The following is a 22,125-nucleotide window of genomic DNA, read 5'->3' as shown; positions in this document are numbered from 1 at the left end:
TCTTTGTTTTGTAACTACACTTTCCTTATTCAGGAAAACAATGATATCTATTTCGATAACCCAGAACTTAGAAAGATGTTAAACGATGCTGAAATATGGGGATTCGTTTCTCCAGAAAAAGAAAGAAAACTGAAAATTAAAAAACGAGTTGCAAAACAGCCTAAAACAACAAAGAAAACAATAAAACCAAAGCAACCACCTAACCTACTAAGCGAGTATTTACCTAAGGTTCTCTTTGCATTACAAAAGCTTAATTAAACTTGCTTATGTACTTTTACTAAAGACAAAATTAAGTTTAACATTTTATTAAAACTTATTTTATGTTGTCATTAAGAGGTATGCCACACAACAGGATAGTTTTAAATTTTCAAAAAACTCATGCTATGCTTTCCAAGCTCAGTTTTTTTGCAAAGCTCTGGCTAGTTAAGACATTTTTCTAAAACCTCAAGCTAGATTTTTTTGACTTTAAGGTTTTTATTAGCAAACTAAGTCCTTTTTTACAACTATAGTATTTTCGGTATTTCAGCTTAATTAACAGTTTTTTTTTCAGTTTTTGGGTTTTCTTTTTCATCTACTCAGGCTAGCTGCAACTCAGGCAGCTTTTGGTCACTCAAGCTGGCTTTTTTGCCTCATTAAATGGCAACTTTTTAGTAAAACACTAGTTTTTTTTTTCTACGTTATTTCTTAATGAATTAAATTTTATGCACGATAAATGAGTATTTTTTTAAAAGTTATTTCTACTAAAACTTTGCATAGTTTTTAAATGAGTTTTTTTTTTCTGTCTAATGTAACACCAACCAAACTACTTACTCACAAAGCTTTCACCATTTATTTGAAATTATCAATGTAGTAAACGGCTGTGAAAAACAAAAAATAAATAAAATAAAAACACGAAGTTTAAAAACATTAAAAATGTAATGAAACTAACATTTCATTTTAGTATTTTAAAGCTTGTGAATAAATATGGAATTTTTTGTAACAATAAAAGCTTTTCCAAAACATTTTTCATTATTTTAAAAACAAACTTTTTCAAAACAATTTTTATAACTCTTAAAACAATTTTCTAAAACAATAAACAATATTGTTTACTAAAAGGATGTAATGAAACTAACATTTCATTTTAATATTTTAAAGCTCGTGAATAAATATGTAATTTTTTGTAACAATAAAAGCTTTTTCAAAACATTTTAAATTATTCTCAAAACAAGCTTTTCCAAATTTATTTAAAAGCGGATGTTGTAAACTGTTTTACGCAGATTTCGTAACGTGCTTCCAGTATTAAAAAAACAAACATTTTTTATTGTTAGGATTTACATTTGTTTTAGTGCTTATAAAACGGAATTTGACTTGCATTTACTTGCAGTAGCAATAGCAGTATCAGGTGTTTGGTAAAGCTAGAAATGTTGTATTATAAAATGTTCAAGTTTAAATCTGAAATACTTCGTTTTCTTTAGTTTACGATACTTCTTGTTACTTGTGTTCAACTGTTGCTTTGTTAGTGTGTCGTGTGACTATTTTATATTTGTAAATAAACTTTTGTTGACTTTTAAGTATCTTAGATGTATTTATCTTATCTAAAAATATATATCCCAATTTAAATACCCCTAGCTATTTAGATTGGATAATTAGACACCACATCAGGTTCTCTGTAACGAGACAAGGAGTTACATTTATTTCAGTGATTATAAAACGGAATTTTACTTGCATTTACTTGCAGTAGCAGTATCAGGTGTTTGGTAAAGCTCGAAATGTTGTATTATAAAATGTTTAAGTGTGAAATACTTCGTTTTCTTTAGTTTACGATACTTCTTGTTACTTGTGTTCAATTGTAGTTTTAGTTAGTGTGTCGTGTGACTATTTTATATTTGTAAATAAACTTTTGTTGACTTTTAAGTATCTTAGATGTATTTATCTTATCTAAAAATATCTATCCCCATTTAATTACCCCTAGCAATTTAGATTGATAACAATAAACATCGCGTCGGCATCTCTTATCGAGACATTGGAGACCATGTGTGGCCTGTATTTAAGGAATCTTCTGATTAGGAATTAGGTGCCTTATCAATTAAAAAACGCAGCGAAAAAAAAAATTTAGTTTATTACTAAACAACTTTTTAACGAGTTTAAAATTTTGACAGCATAATTTGCGATAATACTTTACTTTGCGACATTTCACTATGATAATAGTAAGAAAAATTGTGTGAATAACTTTCTACTTTGAAACAGCAAGTCTACAATTATAATACAAGTGTGTGGTAGTGGTTTAGTTTTGTTAAAAGTGAAGCTTGATGTCAAGGATTTTTTGCTGGAAGTACTATATAATTTTTGCGGTTATTTCTATGTATAGTTTTATATATGCTTTTTTAGTGCTTAGGTGCTTATTTTATTTGCTAATGAGCATAATATTTCTTCTTCTTAGTGCACAATATATGTTGCAACTAACATAAGTCGCATGGGTGCACAGTATTTCGATCCTAAAAAGCTTAATCTTTTTAGCTAAGGGCACAATATAAGTTGCAACTAACATAAGTCGCATGGGGGCGCAGTATTTCGATATTAAAAAGCACAGTCTTTTTACTCTAGTGCACAATGTTCTTTGAAGATGTTGCAATTTACATAAGTCGTCAGGAGACGCAGTATTTTAGTGCAAAATTGCATTTTATAAGTTGCCAAGAGAGCGCAGTTATTATATTTTTTATAAGCATAGAAATGTAAAGTAAGAACCGCAATAAAATTTAGAATTACAACAGCAGAATAGTTGTTCTTAATAACGTCGGAGTTTTAGCTGATAAGACTAATTTTCATATGTGTTTACTTATGTTATATTTACCTATGTTTATTTCATTTTAGTATTTTAAAGCTTGTGAATAAATATGGAATTTTTTGTAACAATAAAAGCTTTTCCAAAACATTTGTCATTATTTTCAAAACAAGCTTTCCAAAACAATTTTTATAACTCTTAAAACAATTTTCTAAAACAATAAACAATATTGTTTACTTAAAGGAGTTACATTTATTTTAGTGATTATAAAACGGAATTTTACTTGCATTTACTTGCAGTAGCAGTATCAGGTGTTTGGTAAAGCTCGAAATGTTGTATTATAAAATTTTTAAGTGTGAAATACTTCGTTTTCTTTAGTTTACGATACTTCTTGTTACTTGTGTTCAATTGTAGTTTTAGTTAGTGTGTCGTGTGACTATTTTATATTTGTAAATAAACTTTTGTTGACTTTTAAGTATCTTAGATGTATTTATCTTATCTAAAAATATCTATCCCCATTTAATTACCCCTAGCAATTTAGATTGATAACAATAAACATCACGTCGGCATCTCTTATCGAGACAAAAAAACTAATAAAAATACAAAAAATTAATGAATTAAACTTTACTATTTTATTTGACAAAAAAAATTTTAGTATGCTAAACAAACAAACATTTCAATTAATACTTAAATTAAATATAAGTTCTACTTTCAAGAAAATCAAAAATTTAAGCTTATAAAAAGTAATACTAGTACGAATGTACATAAAATAAAAATTTCATATATGAGTTATTTAAAAAAATAATTACTCATTACGTAGGACAAACAAACAGTTTTAGTAATAGATGGACAGCCCATAGAGCTCATTGGAATAAATCAAAATTTAATCCAGAAGATATCTCAGATGAATGTACATTATACAGATACTATTATTTTAATCATAAGAACAATCTGAAGAACCTTAACTTAATTTTTTATATATTACCACCAGATAACCAGTATACTAAGTATTTAATGACGCTACGAAGTTGCATTTCTTTAATAACCAAATTTTAATAATTTAGACTATAGAGAACGTTTTTTGATGAATAAACTCAAATCAAGCATTAGTATAGCTAAAACACTATACAGTGGTTTATAGGGATATAATAATAAAAGAACATTTTAGTAAGATGATGCATTTTTTGTAATTATTTATTGCATAAATTTTATTGTATGTACACTTGTACTTTTATTACTTTTTCTAAGCTTAGATTATCGATTTTCTTGAAAGTAGAATTTAAATTTATTTTAAGTATTTATTGAAATATTTGTTTAGTATAGTAAAAAACCTTTTGTTTTTGTAGAATAGTTAAGTCTTATTTATTTTTGATAGTTTGTTCTATGTTTTTAAACTTCGTGTTTTTATATTATTTATTATTTGTTTTTTACAGCCGTTTACTACATTGATATTGTCAAATAAATGGTGAAAGCTTTGTGAGTAAATAGTTTGGTTGGTATTTCATTAGACAGTTTATTTCTGAGCTATATAACTTTTCTGATTGAATAAAATTGTTTAACTGTCTGAAATAATAGATAACTGACATTTGTTCTGACCCCGGATTCGGGGCTTACTTGAATTTCCACATCGTTATTTTTCTTTTATTCGATATTATGTATTGCAGATTTCTGACTTAAAAAATTTTGAAATTGTACCACCAGTATTTGAAACCAAACGAAGTTACGACATAGATACTTCACACATGACTGCTAAAGTTCACAGATTGCAACCAGAAAATAACAAAGTATAATTTTTAGTTTGAAAATTTAAGCAGATTTGAAAATTTATGTTTAACAAACTAAGATAAAACTTTTATTACTTATTTTTTTGCCATTAATTTTTTTACATAAAATTTTTGAAGCTAGTTAGTTTAGGAAAAACTACAGATAAGCAAAACTTAAATTTTTGGTTTCGATTAATTATAAACACCTTTTCTAAAAATTTCCTTCCTTTTTGTTGACTACTCTCTGAAATAAAAAAATTGATTTAGCTAAAAGTTGCATAATTATTGAAAATAACTCAGATAAATTTCAAAAATTTTGGTTAAAATGTGTATCATTATAGTTTTGGGGAAGTAGTTTTCAGCTTATAAGTTTGCACCAGATTATTGGACTAACTAGCTTTGATCACGTATACGTCAAAAAGTTCATTTATGTTTTGCTGTAAAAATTATTTAGTAGCTGAAATAAAAATAAATGATATAAGGCCGTTTTGTGAAATATCAAATAATATGACCTTATGAATTGAAATAAGAAACAACTATTGTGTTGATTAGTAGTTTTTATAAGTTAATTAATTTTAATAGCAAAGTTTACAGATACGAGCAGATAATCAAACAACGTACTGCGAGTTAGCCAAAAACATAAAAAAATTTAATAAAAAAAATCAAAAGGTTGTTTTTTTTAATTAACTCTTACTTTAACGAAATTAAAAAATATATACTTTATAGTTGAAAGATAATCAGCCTTGTTTGAATGGTAGACTTGCCTTTTCAAAGAACATTTGCAGATTCGACCTTCCACAAATTATTTACAAACTTCAGGGTAAGTGAACGTTAGTTAGTTTGTTTCGGTACTGACTTTAAAAATTTGTAAATATCTGTTAAATAATTTTCAAAACATTTTCCCCAGCTATATCAGTATATGTATCATTTATAACATAATTGGAAAATTGGTTAGGTAATGTATGAAAGGAGTAAACTAAAACATATATTTAAATCTAAATTTGACATCTCTTTTTTAATTTGATGTAAACTACTTTTTGATAAAACGGAGTATTTTTAAAATATAGTACTTTATTAAATCACATTGTATGGTTTCCTATAGTGATCTACCGAATCTAAGGTTCGGACTAAGATTCGGTCGAATCCTAATTTCAAAATGAGGTTCGGATTCGGCTGAATCCTAAATTTCAAAATAAGACTCGGATTCGGCCGAATCCTAATTTCAAAATAAGATTTGGATTCGGTAGACCAAATTAAACTTTTTGAATTTTGCTTAATTGTTTGTCAAAGTTAAATGAAGTATAAAACTAGTTAATGATTTCACGCTTGAGTGGATAAAAAAATGTTTTTTCACACTTATAAAAGCCTTATCAATTTTAATTAAGAGTTTTGCACACAGTATAAAAACTATGATAAATTATTTTTGTTAAGATCTCGAATAAAATTAAGTAAATAGTTAAGGAGTTTAATCTCAGCTTTTGGATAACCACTCTTATTTATTCATCATATGATTAGTTTTTTTTATGTTTGCTCGTTGTAATGAAGTGCTGCATTTTTTATACAAAGAGAAAAATTGCAACTGAAATATTTAACATTAAAGCAGATGCTTGAAAACTTTTAGCTATATATTTTTGTTGGTATTTTATTATTTATTTGATTGATAATTTTAATTTATGACATATATGTTATAACTTCAAACATTGTAATATTTTATTTTAAAACAATATTCTAGAGAAAAAAAAATTGTTAACAATTAAATGTAATTAATTTGTAATAAACTGCTGTAAGTACTTGCATTATTAATTGTTGAACCCTGAATATTAAGAGAATATTTAGAGCTTGCTGCAGTAATGAGAAATAAGGCTTAAAATCAATGATGCAACATTTCATCAAAAAACTTTTGCCTAGTGATTTATTAAAGTTTTAAAAGCAGCTTATATTTTTTGAGTAAGAAATCTGAGGGTAGTTTCAAGACTTTTAAAATTTTAGGCTAGTTTTTCATAGATTTAGTTGATTTACTTTCAATACTTAGTTTTATAATCAATTTTTTTAGGAACTTGATTTCTATTAATTTCAAAAGGGTGTTAAATTTTTTCTAAGGATTTAAAAATCTCGAGGTGACTCAGGATAGTTTAAGGTTACTCAGGGCAGTTTTTTTTTGAGTCAAAGAGTAACAATCCTGAATAATGTAAATGTTGTTAGTAGTTTGTTTATGATAAATTATTTTTTTTATATTCTCACAATTTTATGAAGCTTATTTTATTAATTTTTCCATTTTGGAGATTCTGTTAGTAGAATTTAGAAATATTTTATTTATATTTAAAGTTTTTTACTGAATGTCAAACATTTATACCAAGAAATTAAATAAATTTAACCGTTAAAATAAGAAAAGAATAAGTTATATTGAAGCTGATTTCCGCATACTTTTAGCTATATGTTATTATGCTGATATTATTTTTTTTTTTTTTTCTGTTACATTTTTAGTTTTGTTCAACATACCTTATGATATAGAGACTAAAAAAGCTAAAATTAAGTGTCCAGTAACATGTGGCTAACTATAAAAACGATCAAGATTCGAATATTACACCTGAAGAATGGCAAATGGTTGATGACATTATTCTACTGCTCGAACCTTTTTTTTGTAACAAAAAAGTAGTAAAATCAATGTATTGCTGTCAAGCGTGATCCCACATGCAAAATCACTGACAAAGTTTGTTAATTTTTATGAAAATTTAGAAGAAGTATCAAATGTTTGTAAAACTTTAGCCAAAAATATAGGAGAGGCTTACGAAAGAAGGTTCTATACCAATAACAACAACTTAAACCTAAATGACAACAAGTTACTGTTAGTCACAACAGCTGTTGATCCACGATATCGACTTTCCGCTTTCCATTCTTACCTCAAAAATAATACTAAAGACCAATTAAAATTAAATGTTAAAAAGCATATCTGTTTCAAGGCTAGTCAAGGTGGTGATTCTCCTATATTGCCACCAGAGAAACCAAAACCACAACACTCTGTTTGATTCTATTTTAAACAAAGAATAGTAAGTTGAAAACTTCTTCGGATTAAAATTTACAGAGTGTTGTGGTTTTAGTGGCAATATAGGAGAATCATCACCTTGATTTTAATTTTAAGAAGCAAAAAAGTCTTTTGTTTCTGCTTCAATTACTTCATCAATATAATTCTTTTGCTCGTCCTCCTGTGTAGCTTTGTTTTATTCTATTTTAAACAAAGAATAGTAAGTTGAAAATTTCTTCGGATTAAAATTTACAAAGCTACACAGGAGGACGAGCAAAAGGATTATATTGATGAAGTAAATTGAAGCAGAAATAAAGAGTATTTTTGATACAGAGAATTTAAATCCAGAAACTGAAGAGGATGAAGTCTTAAACTGGTGGAACCTGAATAGGACAAAATATCCACATCTTGCCAGTTTTGCAAGGAAATATTTTTCTGCACCATCATCTTCTGTGTATTCTGAAAGATTATTTTCTGAAGCTGGGAATTTGTACGAGTTGTTTTAAGTTGTTGTTCAATAAATGCGCAATAGATGGTTTCCAAAGACCGGCGAAAAACTTTTGTTTTTCCACCACAACTTGAAAAACAAGAAAAGTCTTTTGTAGTATAACAGAGACATCTTTTGCTATTGTAGTTCGTTTTATATTTTTAAACAGTTGCTTAAGTTAATCTATATTTCTTTTTTGTTATGGTAAAAGTGTAATCCTAAGAGGAATTTCAAAACTTCTTTTTTTTTTCAATTGTAATTCCTATACTTTTTTAGGCCTTTACTACAGTTGGTATTATATTTTAATTTCTTACGGCATGTTTTTTCAATTGCACTTTGTTTTATAATTATGAACACCTGTAAAAGTTTTTATTCTAATTCGTTTATGGTCACAATAAGAACTAACTCTTAAGTTAAACGTAAAATGTTTTTTTTTGTGATTTGTTTTCTGCTTTAAGCATTTATTGTAGTCTATAAACAATATATTATGCATAACAAAAGTACAAGTTAATTGTGTATGTAGCTTAATTTTTTTTTTCAGCAAGACATTCGTTTTTTTGCTTGCTTAAAAAAATAATTCTTTAATAAAAATGTATTTGTTTGTTAACACGTTAAAATATTGTTCAAATCTTTTTTACGAAATAAGTAATAACTTAAAACGCAATTATTATATATAAACTTATATTGTATTTATTTAACAAGCAGATTAAATCTTTCGGATTTCAATTATAAAAATATTCGGATTCAGCCGGATCCAGATTTCAAAATTGAGATTCGGATTCGGTCGAATCCTAATTTGAAATTAAGACTCGGATTCAGCCAAATCCAAAATTTTTGGACTCGGTAGATCACTAGTGAGCACATTTTATTGAGTCGTAAAACATCTTTCGTCAAATAAGTTTCTGTAAACTTTTGGAAAATACTTGAAATTTTTGCTTTATCGAAAAACTGTTGTACTGTTTGACTACAAATAAATTATTAGTTTATTGCTTTTTTAAAATGATAAAATTAACATTTTATTACAAAAAGCTCTTATGCTTTTGACACAGCATATTCCTGCACTGCATACACGAACTGACGGCAAAGTGTTTAACCCTCTTGATTAAATGCAAGGACAAAAGTAAAAAACACCATATTAAGAGACAGGCCGTTTGCAGACGATGCTGCAGTATCAGCACACTATCCATCACAGCTCTAATCTTTGATAATTCGCTTTGCCAATTCATGCACAGATTTCAAACTCACTACACAGCCTTAAAAAACAAAAGTTTTTAAGCAACCACGTCGTCTAACATCACTGTCAACAACTTTACATAGTTAGGATCACAATAACCAGTTTTTCTCTCAACCAAGACATAAACAGGCGAATTGGTAGAACAACCGCCACTGTTTCTCGCCTTGTTCTGTCTATATTATTCATTATAAAAATTCAGAGTCTAAAGTTTATATATTTTTAACAAATATTAGTTGTTGGTATTTTAAGCTATTCAATCAAGATTTATTTATTTTTTTCATAAAAAAAAATACTTTATCATACAAATCTAACTGGATTAATTTTAAAAGTGCCTAACATTTTGATTATTACATGTATTTTTCTTCAAATCAAGATACAATCTTTATAAGACTAAATAAAACTAATAACCTTGTAAGCATATCTGTTTTTTATGGTTCTGTAAAGATTTGTAAAACACGCAAAAAACGCAGAAAAAAAAAAATGCCGAACATCGCGTGAGAAGTGCGTTTAGCGTAAAATTAAGCTTGTGTAGGCGTATGTGCTTACAGGGTTGCCACAGCTCAGGAAACTCAGAGAATTTTTAAGTTATAGAAAATCTCAGGGAATTTTGATTTTTTTTAAACTCAAGTCAGTTTTGTTTTTTTCTAAAAATATCAGGGAAATTTTTTTCTAGATCTAGAATGAGATTGAGTTAATCTAGTTTCAACATTTTGTTCAAAAAAGTCAATTTTATTTATTTTTAAGTGCTTATTCAGATTTTTTTAGCCTTGCGGCTAGTTCTTCATTATAACATTGTAATTTTTAAATAAATAATAAAATTTTTAAAGATTTGAAAAAAAATCAGGAAAGTTTAAGGTTACTCAGGAAAGTTTTTGGTAACTCAGGGAAGATTTTTTGACTCAAATAGTGGCAACTCTCTTATTTTAATTGTTCCAAGGTGTTTGGTATGGGCAACGTACGACCTGCGAGCCAGATCCGGCTCACGAAGCAGAAATATCTGGCCCGCGACGTACTTTTTACCTTGAAAATAACTTTACTTCAATTTGTCGTGGCAACCCTGTGCTTAGTTTTTGAGCACTATTTTTAATTATGTTTGAGACGTACTTTTGAGTCGCTTGTCATTATGCGTTATTTTATATCGGGCATTGATTTATGTTGTTGTCGACATCACTGATTTTAATTTAGTGAGTCACTTAGTTTCTTTTCTAAGATCGTAGATTGTTTATATTGTAAAACAAACTGTGAGTGTAAATTCACATTTGTTAACTAGCTAGAATTTAATCTAGTTAAGATTATAAGTTATATTTCTGGCACTTATTTATAAGCTAAATTATATAAAGTAGGTTTATATGTAATATACTTTCGTTAAACTACCAGTAGTAATAATCACTGATATATGAATATGAGCAGCAACAAATAGCAACAACTAGCAGCAACAAATCCATATTTGTCAGTCTATGACCGCTCAAGGTTAGTTACTGAGCACGCAATACATGCTCTAGCCGCTAAAAAGGTTTTGGATGCTAGTAAGCACATACTAACAAGTAACCCTGAGCCGACTAACATATCAGACCGACATAAATTGTTGTCAGATGAATCAAAAATGAAAGTAATAAGTGCTGAGGGTTATAACCTGTTTTAAACTGCAAAATGGTTCATTTCAGTTACTAAACAACTAAAGTTGCTTTTTGAGATTTTGTTTTAATGCATATTACTTTATTATACTGACAATAGCTTGTTATTTATTTACAGAAATGTCACCAATGGATTACTTGAAAAATCATTGTCATGTCGTGCCAAGAAGAAAGAATTTGTATTTAGCATCATTTGAGCGTCAAATTCTACGTAGAACCTTCGATATTTCTCGACACGTCAAAACTTCTAAAAATATGGTTTTTTAATATTTAAAAACATACGAGAGAGTATTGTATTTTTATACATGTTGATTTCATTTTAAAGATCTTTATTTTAACTAAAACATACTTTTCACCTTTTTTTTAATTAAAATAAGATATAAGTAAACAAAGTCAGAGATTTCAACAAGATTTTTATGAAAAGGCCAAGTTATAAAGTACGAAAAGGGACTATTTTGATAAAAACTTATCTTCTAAAGTTTTTAAGCAATTGTTTTCAAACTTTCTCAGTTTAATCTTAAGTTAATAATAAACAATCGTATTATAAGAATTTTTAAAGTTTTTGAAAAAAATCCATTTTCTTTATAAAAATTTGATTAAAGAAGTTGTTTTTGATAAAATATGCTTTTTTGTTTTTTGTGAATAGTGAAAGTAGAATTTTTATTTAATGAAAGGAACATTTCATAAAAAATTGAGGTCAATTGCTTAAAAGTGAAGTAGAAGATAGATTTTTTATGAATTATTAGATTTCCTAGAAAAATGACGATGAAAATAAGGTAAAAACGCTTATATCACAGTACCTTTTATAAAAACGGACATGTCGCAATGGTTGAAGCTTACATAATTCATAAAAACTGACTTATTGTTTATACTTCAAGCTTTCATATAAGAACCAGTCATACAAGAGCCAAGGATTTTGTAAAAAATCCTTTTGCCCTCATTCCCTAAGTTACGTAGTTAATAAATTTTGTGGCTGTCCTTATTAGTTATTTATCTATGAATTTCAGAAAAATTTATAGCATTTATTAGGTTTTCTTAAAAATCAAGACAACTGTTTTTGTACGAAAATTTTATAAGACTACCGGCCTTTTGCTGCCCATAAAATAATAAAAGACAGAATATAAAAACTATTGATTTTGAAACATAAAATACTAAGCTTTTATAAAACTTGTTTACAGAATACCTCTAGACTTGGTTTTTCTAGTGGAAGCGCAGCTTCATCATTAGGAGTGTTAAGAAATGTTGAAATAAATGCAGAAGATGATGACTTGCTCTATAATTCGAAGAAAAGAATGAAAGACCTAAACAAACTACTTACTTTTAAAGTATTTCTTGCATTAGCTGTTACAACTATTTATTTATCATCTATTAAGATTTAAAAAAAAGTACAGTTTTGAAATCATTACATTACTTGAGTCGTATTATTAAGTAAAAATTCTTTGTATGCAACTGATAGGAGACAATAGAAGGCATAATTGATGTTCACATGGAAGGAATTTCAAGCCAGCAGTTGCAGCACACACTTAACTTGCTCCATATTGGCCCTAACTCGCTTATAGACGCTGATGTATTTTGTTCTCTTTGCGCTCTGAGTGAAAGAATTTTTTATTCAAAATACTCGTTTGTTTTCATAGAATTACGTACTACATATATCAAAATATTAACTTTACGTATCAATTTTATTATTTTATATACTAATTATATTTTGTTAAAGTTTTGAGATTGAAACACTATGATATATATTGACTCTGGTTACTTGATTTATAGTAAGTACATTTTCTATTATTTGAAGTTTTTTATTGACTGCGTAAAAGTTGTGAAATAGTTTATATAAAGTAATTGTATTAGTTGTATGGTTTTTACTCTTTTCTTAAAATATAATTTTAAACTGTTTTAGACTAGAAACTACAGATGTCAATGGCAAAAAGCCATATGTTGAGTCTGCCGATTTTTACAACCTTGTTTCGCAAATGTACAAGCTCAAAATTCACCCTGGTATAAATGAACTTTTCAATATGCTTTAAAGTTATTTAAATACTTTAATGTGCTTATCAATCACTATTTTTATAAATAAAATATAAAAAACTATAACTTTTTTGTTTAAAAGATATATTATATATGCATTTTTTTATCGTTTTTACTATTTATTATACAAATGTGAAATTGATACTTATTTCTCGAGTGCTAATAATTGATATTTATATGACAGTAAGATTGTATTTTTATTAAAACTTTAGTAGTTTTATAAGCTTATTGTTGTTTCGATAGTCCAGTATTCCAAATACTACAGACTTATTATTTCTCATCTATATATTTTACCAAACTAAAGTGTAAAAGTCAACAAAACCTTCTTTAAAAAAATATTTCTAGGATTTTTTAGAATAAGATGCTGAATAATGATTACATGGCTGCTACAAATATGCACCAATGTTTAACTTTTTGCTTAAAATAGTGTTTTGATTTAATTTCTTTAACTTTTAAATGTTTTGCATTTAGAAACTTTAAAATAATACAAGGATGTTTGTTCGTATTAGGTTGTCCGAATTAAATTATCAACAAGCTTTCAAATAAACGCAATTACATTGCGGAATTAAACTTGTAGCTAATTTTTAGATTTCATATTAAAAGCATAGACTGATAATATTTATAAATAGTTAAATATATTCACAATAACTAATTAAAATTCAATAGAAGCTATTCAAAGGCCTTTCTTTAGGTATACAACCTTACTAGAGAAAGTGATGGTCTTTTTTTGTTATGATAAATTATCATAGACGAATTAACTTATTTTGTTTTGTATCGATTAAGTAATGATTAGTAACTTTAAACATATTTCTATAGTACTATATTTGAATATACATATCAAATTATATAATACATTCAACAGTTTTGATATATGTATATTTTTTAAGTAAATTAAACTTTATATCAGATAAACTTTTCCTTATTACGTAGTTTATTCTAATATAATATGTCTCCTTAACATGATATTATTGTTTATATAAGTTACATATGTTTTAATTTAAAAATTTTATATATAATAATATATTTTTTTATATATATATTTATAAAATTATAAAACAAACTTATACATAAGGTCTCTTGATATTTTATGCACCTTGAATTTTTTAGACTCCGTCGATCTGAGTTCAAAATTTAACATAGAAAAGAGTCATTAGTTATAATAAATTAAGTATTTTTTCAATAATGTTATTATATATAAAGGAACTTTTTTTGTTGAGATATTTAGTTAGAAGACAGTAATAAGTACTCTCCTAAACATTAAATCTAAACTTATTAACACTTATAAAGTTAAACAATATTATATGTAACAAAACGATCTATGTTAAAAGCTGAAAGAAAATGTTTTATATTGCTGCAGAGTTTTAGCAGTTTACTTACTTATTTTTACATCTATCGGGGTTCCCAAAAAACCTGGAATTAGATAGAGTAGGCAAAAATAAAGTTAAGGTAGGAAATTTTGAGAAAGAATTGAATTTTAAAACAGTTTTTTATATGTAAAACGATTTTGATTAGACACGAAGAATATGTTCAGGGTTGCCACTTTACCTGGAATTTGACAGTTTAGGCTAAAATAACCTGGAATTTGAGAAATTTTAAAAAAACCTTGAATTTTTAATACTTTTAACATTTTCAGTAGTAAAATTTTGAATTGACACAAAAAATCTACCTATAATAAAATTTTTGTCGTCATCAAAAGAATTTTTATTAAAAAACACAATTAAAGTAACTTTTCATTATTTTTATATTATTTAACACAGTTTCTTATATTCTATAATATTATAACCTTATATAGAAATAACCTTAAAACTAATAATAGACCCAAAAATGTATACTTTTAAAAACCTGGAAGAAATTTGAAAAAACGAGTGGCAACCCTGTCTGTTAAATTTAATATTAATTTGTATAATTTAAAATTTTGTTCAATACAAAACACCTTTAAAGTATTATTTTTATACTATTTAGCTTTAAGGGCAGTTTTTTTACCTTAAATATAGTATTATACTAAAACTGGAGAAAAAAAGTTTCTACCTGGAACAAATATTTTAAAAAAACCTTTGTCAACCCTGTTATGTTTAAAATAAGTCCTCGAACTAGAAAACCTTTGTACTGAGTAGATGCGGGCTGAATTGAATATTTTAAATTAAAACATATATTTTGGTCCACTACTTCTCGAAAACAGTTATTACAAAACAATTAAATTTGTTTTTTTTTTTTGTACCGTGCTCTTTTTTAAGGTACACAGTGTAGGTCTTACCTTATTATTAATATGTTTTGGTTTTTACAAGATACTTAATTTCATCGAAATCACAAGGCAGACTAAGACATTTTCAACAAGTCTTGCATGCGAAAAACTCTTTAAATTTAGCCCGCCGACTATAAAAAGTTACCAATTCCTTTACTAGAGCAAAATTTGTGTTGTAATTTATTTTAAACTTTAATGATTGTTTTATATTTAAAGTTTCTCGAACTATTTAGGATTAAAGTAAAACTTTTAATACAGTTCTTTAAACTCTTTCATTTATCTGAAATAAAATACTAGGTTGTTCATAAAACTTTATTGTAATGCAAAAAAACAATAAATCAGCACTTCGACGAAATTAAACAATTTAAAAGTTTATTTAACGACAAAAAACACGCTCAAAATATTTGGTCCTAGGACCTGGTGCACAAAAAACCTTTCGGTTATCGAGTCGCACACCACGGATACATTTTAATGTCTTGTCCACGACTTGTTAAAATAATATTGTAAGTTATTAATAAAGCTTTTTAGTATCTTCAACAACTGTAATTGTTGACCAAATTTACTTTTAAAAGCTAATAACAAATGTATTACATTTTTTTTTTACATTTAGAAAGGAACATTATTATTTCTTTAAATGGTGATAAAGTTTATTTTAAAGGTAAACTAAATAAATAACTCTTCTTTACATTAAAAAGACTGTATTTAATTTGTTCGAAGCGATTTTAAATGTTTTAAAACAACATAAAGTTTGTATACATCTGTAACAAAATTTTATTTTAAGGTTTATTATCTTAATTTTAGAACAAGCTAAATCTATTGAAGACACTGTTTCTAACATCCAAGTTTTACATTAGACCCACATGTTAAACTTTTAAAAACAAAGTTATCAGCTCTCAGAGGTTGCCTAGCTAATTTATTTAAAACATCAGTACTTATGGTCTAGGGTTTCCCAAAGTAAACAATATCCCCCTTTTAGTGGCGTTTAGTAATAAACGAATGATATCCAACAAATTTAGGTAACTATTACTTTAATTTCAGCAGATTAAAATGTTTATGGAAATGAGCTTTGGAATCCCTGCAATAGTCCTTTATAGTAGAAGCCGTTTGTCAAAATGCATTGACACTATTTAAAAAAATACTTTGTAACAACCTTTAAGGAAAAACATCATTTCTTTAGTTTAGTTCACTTAGAATCTGTAGGCTTAAAAGAAGTTCATTAGTTGTTTGATCATTCAAAAATAAAAGTCTTGTTTTTATATGCGACAGTGGAAAAGTAACCCAAAAACTCTGTTTACTGATCAATTTATGCGTACAATAAACATTTTCTAACACATTTATAAAATGCTAGATCAGTCGATAAGAAATGGATTTTAATTATTAGTTAACATATAATAGTATGCTCTTTGTTTTATAAACAAATATTTCTGGTAGCATTGGCAATAGCACAAAACTTGTTATTATACATTCACTACAGATATTGAAAAGTGACTTGTGTAAAAATACATGCCTAGTAGACAAATATTTTCAAACCAATGAAATAAGCTTCATATTTTTCAAAATAAAGTTATGAAATTACACAACAAGGTATATAGATTTTTTTGTAAGTAATATTTAAAATCTAACATGTATAGGCTTAAGACAAACTATTTTTATAAATAGTTGTTACACTTGAAACGTGTTTGTATTATCATCTTTCTCTACAGTTTTAAACAATGTTACTTTTACAATGAAAACAAACGAGACATACCTAGTTCAAATATTTGATAAAAGTTCTCGATATTTATTTTTGTTTTTGATAAACGTATTTTTAAACTTAAATATAAAAGAATAGTAATAAAAAACCTTTTATAGTTTTGAGACATAGTAGTCATATAAAAGTTTTTTTTTTTTGTGTAATTTAAATAATACTATATACTTTTCTGCATGTTTTTTTTTTATTTATATACATAATTCATCTAAAATCTACTTTTTTGAAATAAATGCACTAAGTTAGTGATTAAAAATAAATAATCTTTTTTTTTAACTTTGTCATAGTTACAGCTTTATATTAGTAACTAACAAAAGAAAATTTTAAAACAGATTATTTTGCAGCTTTCTAATATATTAATTTGTTAGATTGCCACTAAGTCCAGACTAATTATTTTTGTTTGTTTGTTATTAAGCTATAAGTAGCAGTTTTTAAATAACTGATTAAATTATCAATATTTGGCTAAACTTAAAGTTTTTCATTGTATAAAATTAAACTTTGTTACAGAGAATTTTTATTTTTTGATTTCAAGTTTTGAGATAGATATAAAGCAAGTGTTAATAAAGTTTAAACCAATAAAAGCACAATATAAAACCTAAAATTTGACTTTAAATTAATTTTAACTTGAAAAACTATAAAAAAAGAACTAAATAAAAATTAGCATCTGAAAAAACATTACTTTACTTTTAGCCTAAAATCTAAGTAAATAAAATAGTCCAATTACATCATTATTTAAAAATATAAATATTGTTTACTATTATTTCAATTGCTTCAAGTACCAGTGTGTTTTTATAAAATTAAGTAGTAAAGTTTTACTTACCATATAGTATCTATTGGAAAGTTGGAAAGTTGGAAAAGTACGAGCTTGATAATTTTTTACAAGTGCTTTTTTTTAAGTACATACTTTGAAAAGTTTCTCGAGTAAAAATATTTTTATTCACAAAATTCTATATTTTTTAGTTTGAAATAGACGATAACGGATGTAAAAATGTTCAATATATTGTCTATAAATTAACAAAAAAATTTCTAATATGACAAATAAACGAACAAAATTTAAGAAGAAAATGCTAGTTTACTTGGATAGTAAAAGAACAATCTTAATATACTTCGTAAAAAAATGATTAAACATTTGAAAAAGATCAAATAGTAAAATTTTTTTGAATGGTAATGTGTTTAAGGTGTGCCACTTATCAATTGTTTTACTGTGGTAGCAACGTACAACAAATATAAACAAGTCATAACTTTATATTGGACTTATGTTTCTTTATTCTAAGCAGTATTTCTTAGAGGCATTAATTAAGAGCAATTGTATGTGGGGTAATAAAACAATAAATACTATTGAATATTCAAAGTAATAAATGTTTTACTCAATTTCTTTTTTGTAGCTAATCAAACATAAGTAGTTTGCTTACACTTTTGTTGAAGAGAACCAAACAACAATGAGAGATTTTAAATATCAACTTTTTTGTTCATGTTTGTGACAAGTGTCGTGGTAATACTTAGTTGTGAACTTACTTTTTTGTTAGACAATTTTTAAATAAGCTGCCACTACAAAACAGACTTTGTAAAATATTTTCTTTGATGAGTACTTTAAATTCAGTGAGTTTTTGATTTTCTAGAGATGTAAATAATTGTAATAATTTGTTTGAAATAATTTCTATTAAATATTTTTTTTATTTTTTTATACAAACATTTAATGTAGTTTTTAAGTATTTAGCCATTTTTAAATGTGTTGCAGTTATTGATTCATGATATTGGCTTATAGTTTATATTTTTTGTAAAGCAATAATCTATTTCTGATTAAAGTTAAACACTGCTTTTAAATACACGCTGTTTATTAACTATTTAGTTAAAACTTAAAAAGCGCTAATGACAAAAAAAGGCATATTATTATCTGAAGCAACAATAACAATATCGAATGCTTAAACTGACAATAACATGTTTACAAAACTAAAACATTTAAAGGATAAAATGAATTAGTACCATGTAAGGTAAAGCTTATATAATAAATAATAGCAACACTTTGAAAAGGGAACTTTTTATAAATTTTTATTTCAGTTTGGATTTAAGTAACTTAGTTAGTTGATGCAGAAACTAAATTTAAAGTTAAACCACAAAGAAAAAAATTATGTTATCAATATCGGTCTTTAAAGTTTAAAACTAATTTATTTTAAACCACAATTATTCTAGTTTTAACCATTATCTCTAAGTATTGATTAGTTATCAAAAACTATCAGTTGGTAAAATACTAATGTATAATATAAAAAATCAACTATCAAAAAACTGACAATTTATAAAATAGTACTGATGGTTTGACAAGCTTTATTTATGTCATAAACTAGTTATATAGTTATAAATTGACTGTACTAATAGAGTATTCTGATCAAATTTATAATAATAATCTGATAACTTATACTAATCATCATGAATTTATAATATAACTGATCGAATTTACTTATGTTTAACAAAACAAGCACTTATATAGGTTCTTTTATTATTTTATTACATTTAAGTGTTTTCATTTAAGTCACGCATTGATTATCTAAGCTGGTGAAATTTAATAAAATTGAAATTTAAGTTGATTAATATTAAGTTTTCCTAACAACGTACATGTTATAGCTCTTTTATATTAAATTAAAACACGGCTTTATTCGATTAAAGTGCAGTTATTTTAAAATAATATTATAATTTAATCATAAAAAACGCTTTAAATAGCTAAAGTTTTAATCTGCTGTAAAGTTATTTTAATTAAAAATTTTATCTAAAATTTCTAAACAAAATTTATTTGATCATTAATAATTAAACAAAAGCTGCATTCTTTCAAAAATACTTTTTAATATGCTGTTTGTAAAAAACTCAAATACATTAGTTCGTTTCGTTAAAAATAATTGTTACATTATACATTAAAGATGTTTATCTAAATTTTGTTCTTGTTTTTATTTAAAACTAACTCTAGTGTATATGTTTTTTTCTTTAATAGTTTATACCAAGGGTCGGCAGATAAATGGTATAAGGGCCAAATTTCAAACATAAAAATATTCTTCGGCCACAGGTTTAGTTACAACGTCACCTTTTTTTCAAACCTCATGTCAATTATAACTATGACTTTTTTATTTCACATATCATTTCAAACCCCAGACCCAGAGTATTTTGTATAAGTTTTGAAAATTTACACGCTTGCAAGCCATATTTTACCTTTCACAGGCATCATGTGGTCTTTTTACCGCAGTTTGCCAATCCCTGGTTTATGTAAAAGTTTTAAGAATATATAGTTTTAGTACCAAGAATTTAACAATCTATACAACAATATAAACGACAAGCCTAGTATTGATTTAAAGTTACTAGGTTTTTAACGTATAAGTAAGTTATTTACTTGCAAAATGTAAAAATGATAAAAAGTTATCTTTTAAAGTAGAAAATATTTTTACAAAACTATATTGAATTTTCTCAAATTGTTTATCGAATTTTGAATAGATAAAAACACTTTTAGTGTCTTACATAAAATTGCGTATACGTACTTTTTATCGAGAGTTTAAAATGATTTTACTAATGAAGTTTTACACATGGAGACTTATCAAAAATTATAATTAAACTTATTAACTCGCATTTCAACCTCTCCACTAAGCATTGTTTAGGTTATACACTAAAGAAGTTAACATCAAAGAATTGAAAAACAAAAAAATTATTTTTATTAAAAATCACAAAATTACTTAAATTTAATTTTACAAAAAATAAAAAAGTCTACCATAACTGTATCAATAAAAGAATGTTAATTGATTGTTTAAAAGCAATTTTGTTTTCTTCTTAACATGACACACCAATACTTTTTTCTATGTAGTATTCTTAATTTTAGTATTTTTATTCCTAAATAAAAAAAATTTTAATGTTCTATAATAGAGTTAGGCAACTTCTTTTGTCGTTGGACCTAACATGGTTGTGTTTTGTACATAACAGGCCGGATTTATTCGATACAGATTTTTTCAATACGCTTCACTTTAGTTTAAACTAGCAACTTTATAAGTTATGTACAGAGAAAGTTCTAACAATAGAAGCCAAAAGATAACAAAATATATACACTTAAAGTTTATTAGAACATACACTGTTTTAAGCAAATGGCGAGGTTTTAAATAAAAATCTATACAAAGCAGAACTTTTTAACTTATAGAATAACTATTTTTAATAATACTTCGTCATTACACATTATTTATTCATAACTTATAATGTTATTTTTGGTGAAAGATTTTAGAACGAGATCCGGATCCGGCTTTTTTTCACTAATATTTGGATCTGGCCGGATCCTATTTTTATAAAATGAATCTGGAACCAGTTCCAGCCAGATCCTAGTTTAAAAAACCGGATTCCAATCCGGTTCTGGCTAGATATTAGTTTTGTGGACATTTTAGATCACTAACAGATACCACCAAGCAAAGAAAATAAGTATTCTTAAATGCATAAGATAACTGAAGTTTTTTGTTTTGGAACTCGTTGATAAATTCCTACCAAAATGTATTAAATCTGCTTTTTTATATGCTAATTTATACATTATTAACTTGTTTATTATTTACTAACGCAAATAAAATGTTTTTTGATTAAAAGCATTTTTATCAGAATTATCCCCTTTAACATGTGTTTAAAGCATCATTGTTCTTTTATTATGCAATATATTTTTAAATTAAGAAATATATTTTTTAAATCTCTTAAAAAGCATTGTAAACATAAATTTTAAATCTAAAATAGCAGTATGATACTTGTACGTTCTTAAAGACCAAAAAATGTATTAAAAAGCAGGCAAAAAATTTTTATGAAGTTTATTGATATTTTCTTAAATCTCATCAAAATTTAGTATTAACAAAATAAAATGATTTGGTATTTAAATCCTATTTAAAATACATTTATCTTATTTACCCTTTTTTTGTTTCAAGTTTTTTTTTAAGATATTTTTTTTTAACTTCGAACTTTTTAGTTTGTAAAAAGGCAAGAAACTATAAAAAGTTCTATGATAAAATTTACATGCATAAACACAATTTAAAACATTATAGTTTGAAAGTTTGGTGGACTTCGTGATTGGAAACAAATGTGAAGTTTGTCTTTTTGATTGTCCTGGATTTCAACTACATTCTTGGAGGTAATTAGAATTTATTTTTGAGTTTATTATATTTCTTCTTTTATTTATACTTCTAAAATTATAAGTTTTTAAACAAAACTTTTTA

The 22,125-nt window shown here is 25.9% G+C and overlaps 1 protein-coding gene across 1 annotated transcript; it reads left to right on the top strand.

Moving 5' to 3' along the window:
* The first annotated feature begins 75 nt into the window (after positions 1-75).
* On the top strand, positions 76-12,931 carry LOC145848853 (uncharacterized). The gene is made up of 8 exons (XM_082954079.1): positions 76-228; positions 4,426-4,545; positions 5,119-5,193; positions 5,251-5,344; positions 11,020-11,159; positions 12,080-12,226; positions 12,358-12,521; positions 12,799-12,931. Exons 1-8 carry the CDS (start codon positions 76-78, stop codon positions 12,923-12,925), a joined length of 1,020 nt encoding a protein of 339 aa, XP_082810205.1. The 3' UTR covers positions 12,926-12,931.
* Positions 12,932-22,125: the final 9,194 nt, after the last annotated feature.

This window comes from Thalia democratica, unplaced genomic scaffold (assembly GCF_965202585.1).
Source record: "Thalia democratica unplaced genomic scaffold, ktThaDemo2.hap1.1 HAP1_SCAFFOLD_1775, whole genome shotgun sequence".
NCBI lineage: Eukaryota > Metazoa > Chordata > Thaliacea > Salpida > Salpidae > Thalia > Thalia democratica.
The sequence above is the reverse complement of the archived record's forward strand: the minus strand, read 5'-3'. Positions and strand labels throughout refer to the sequence as shown.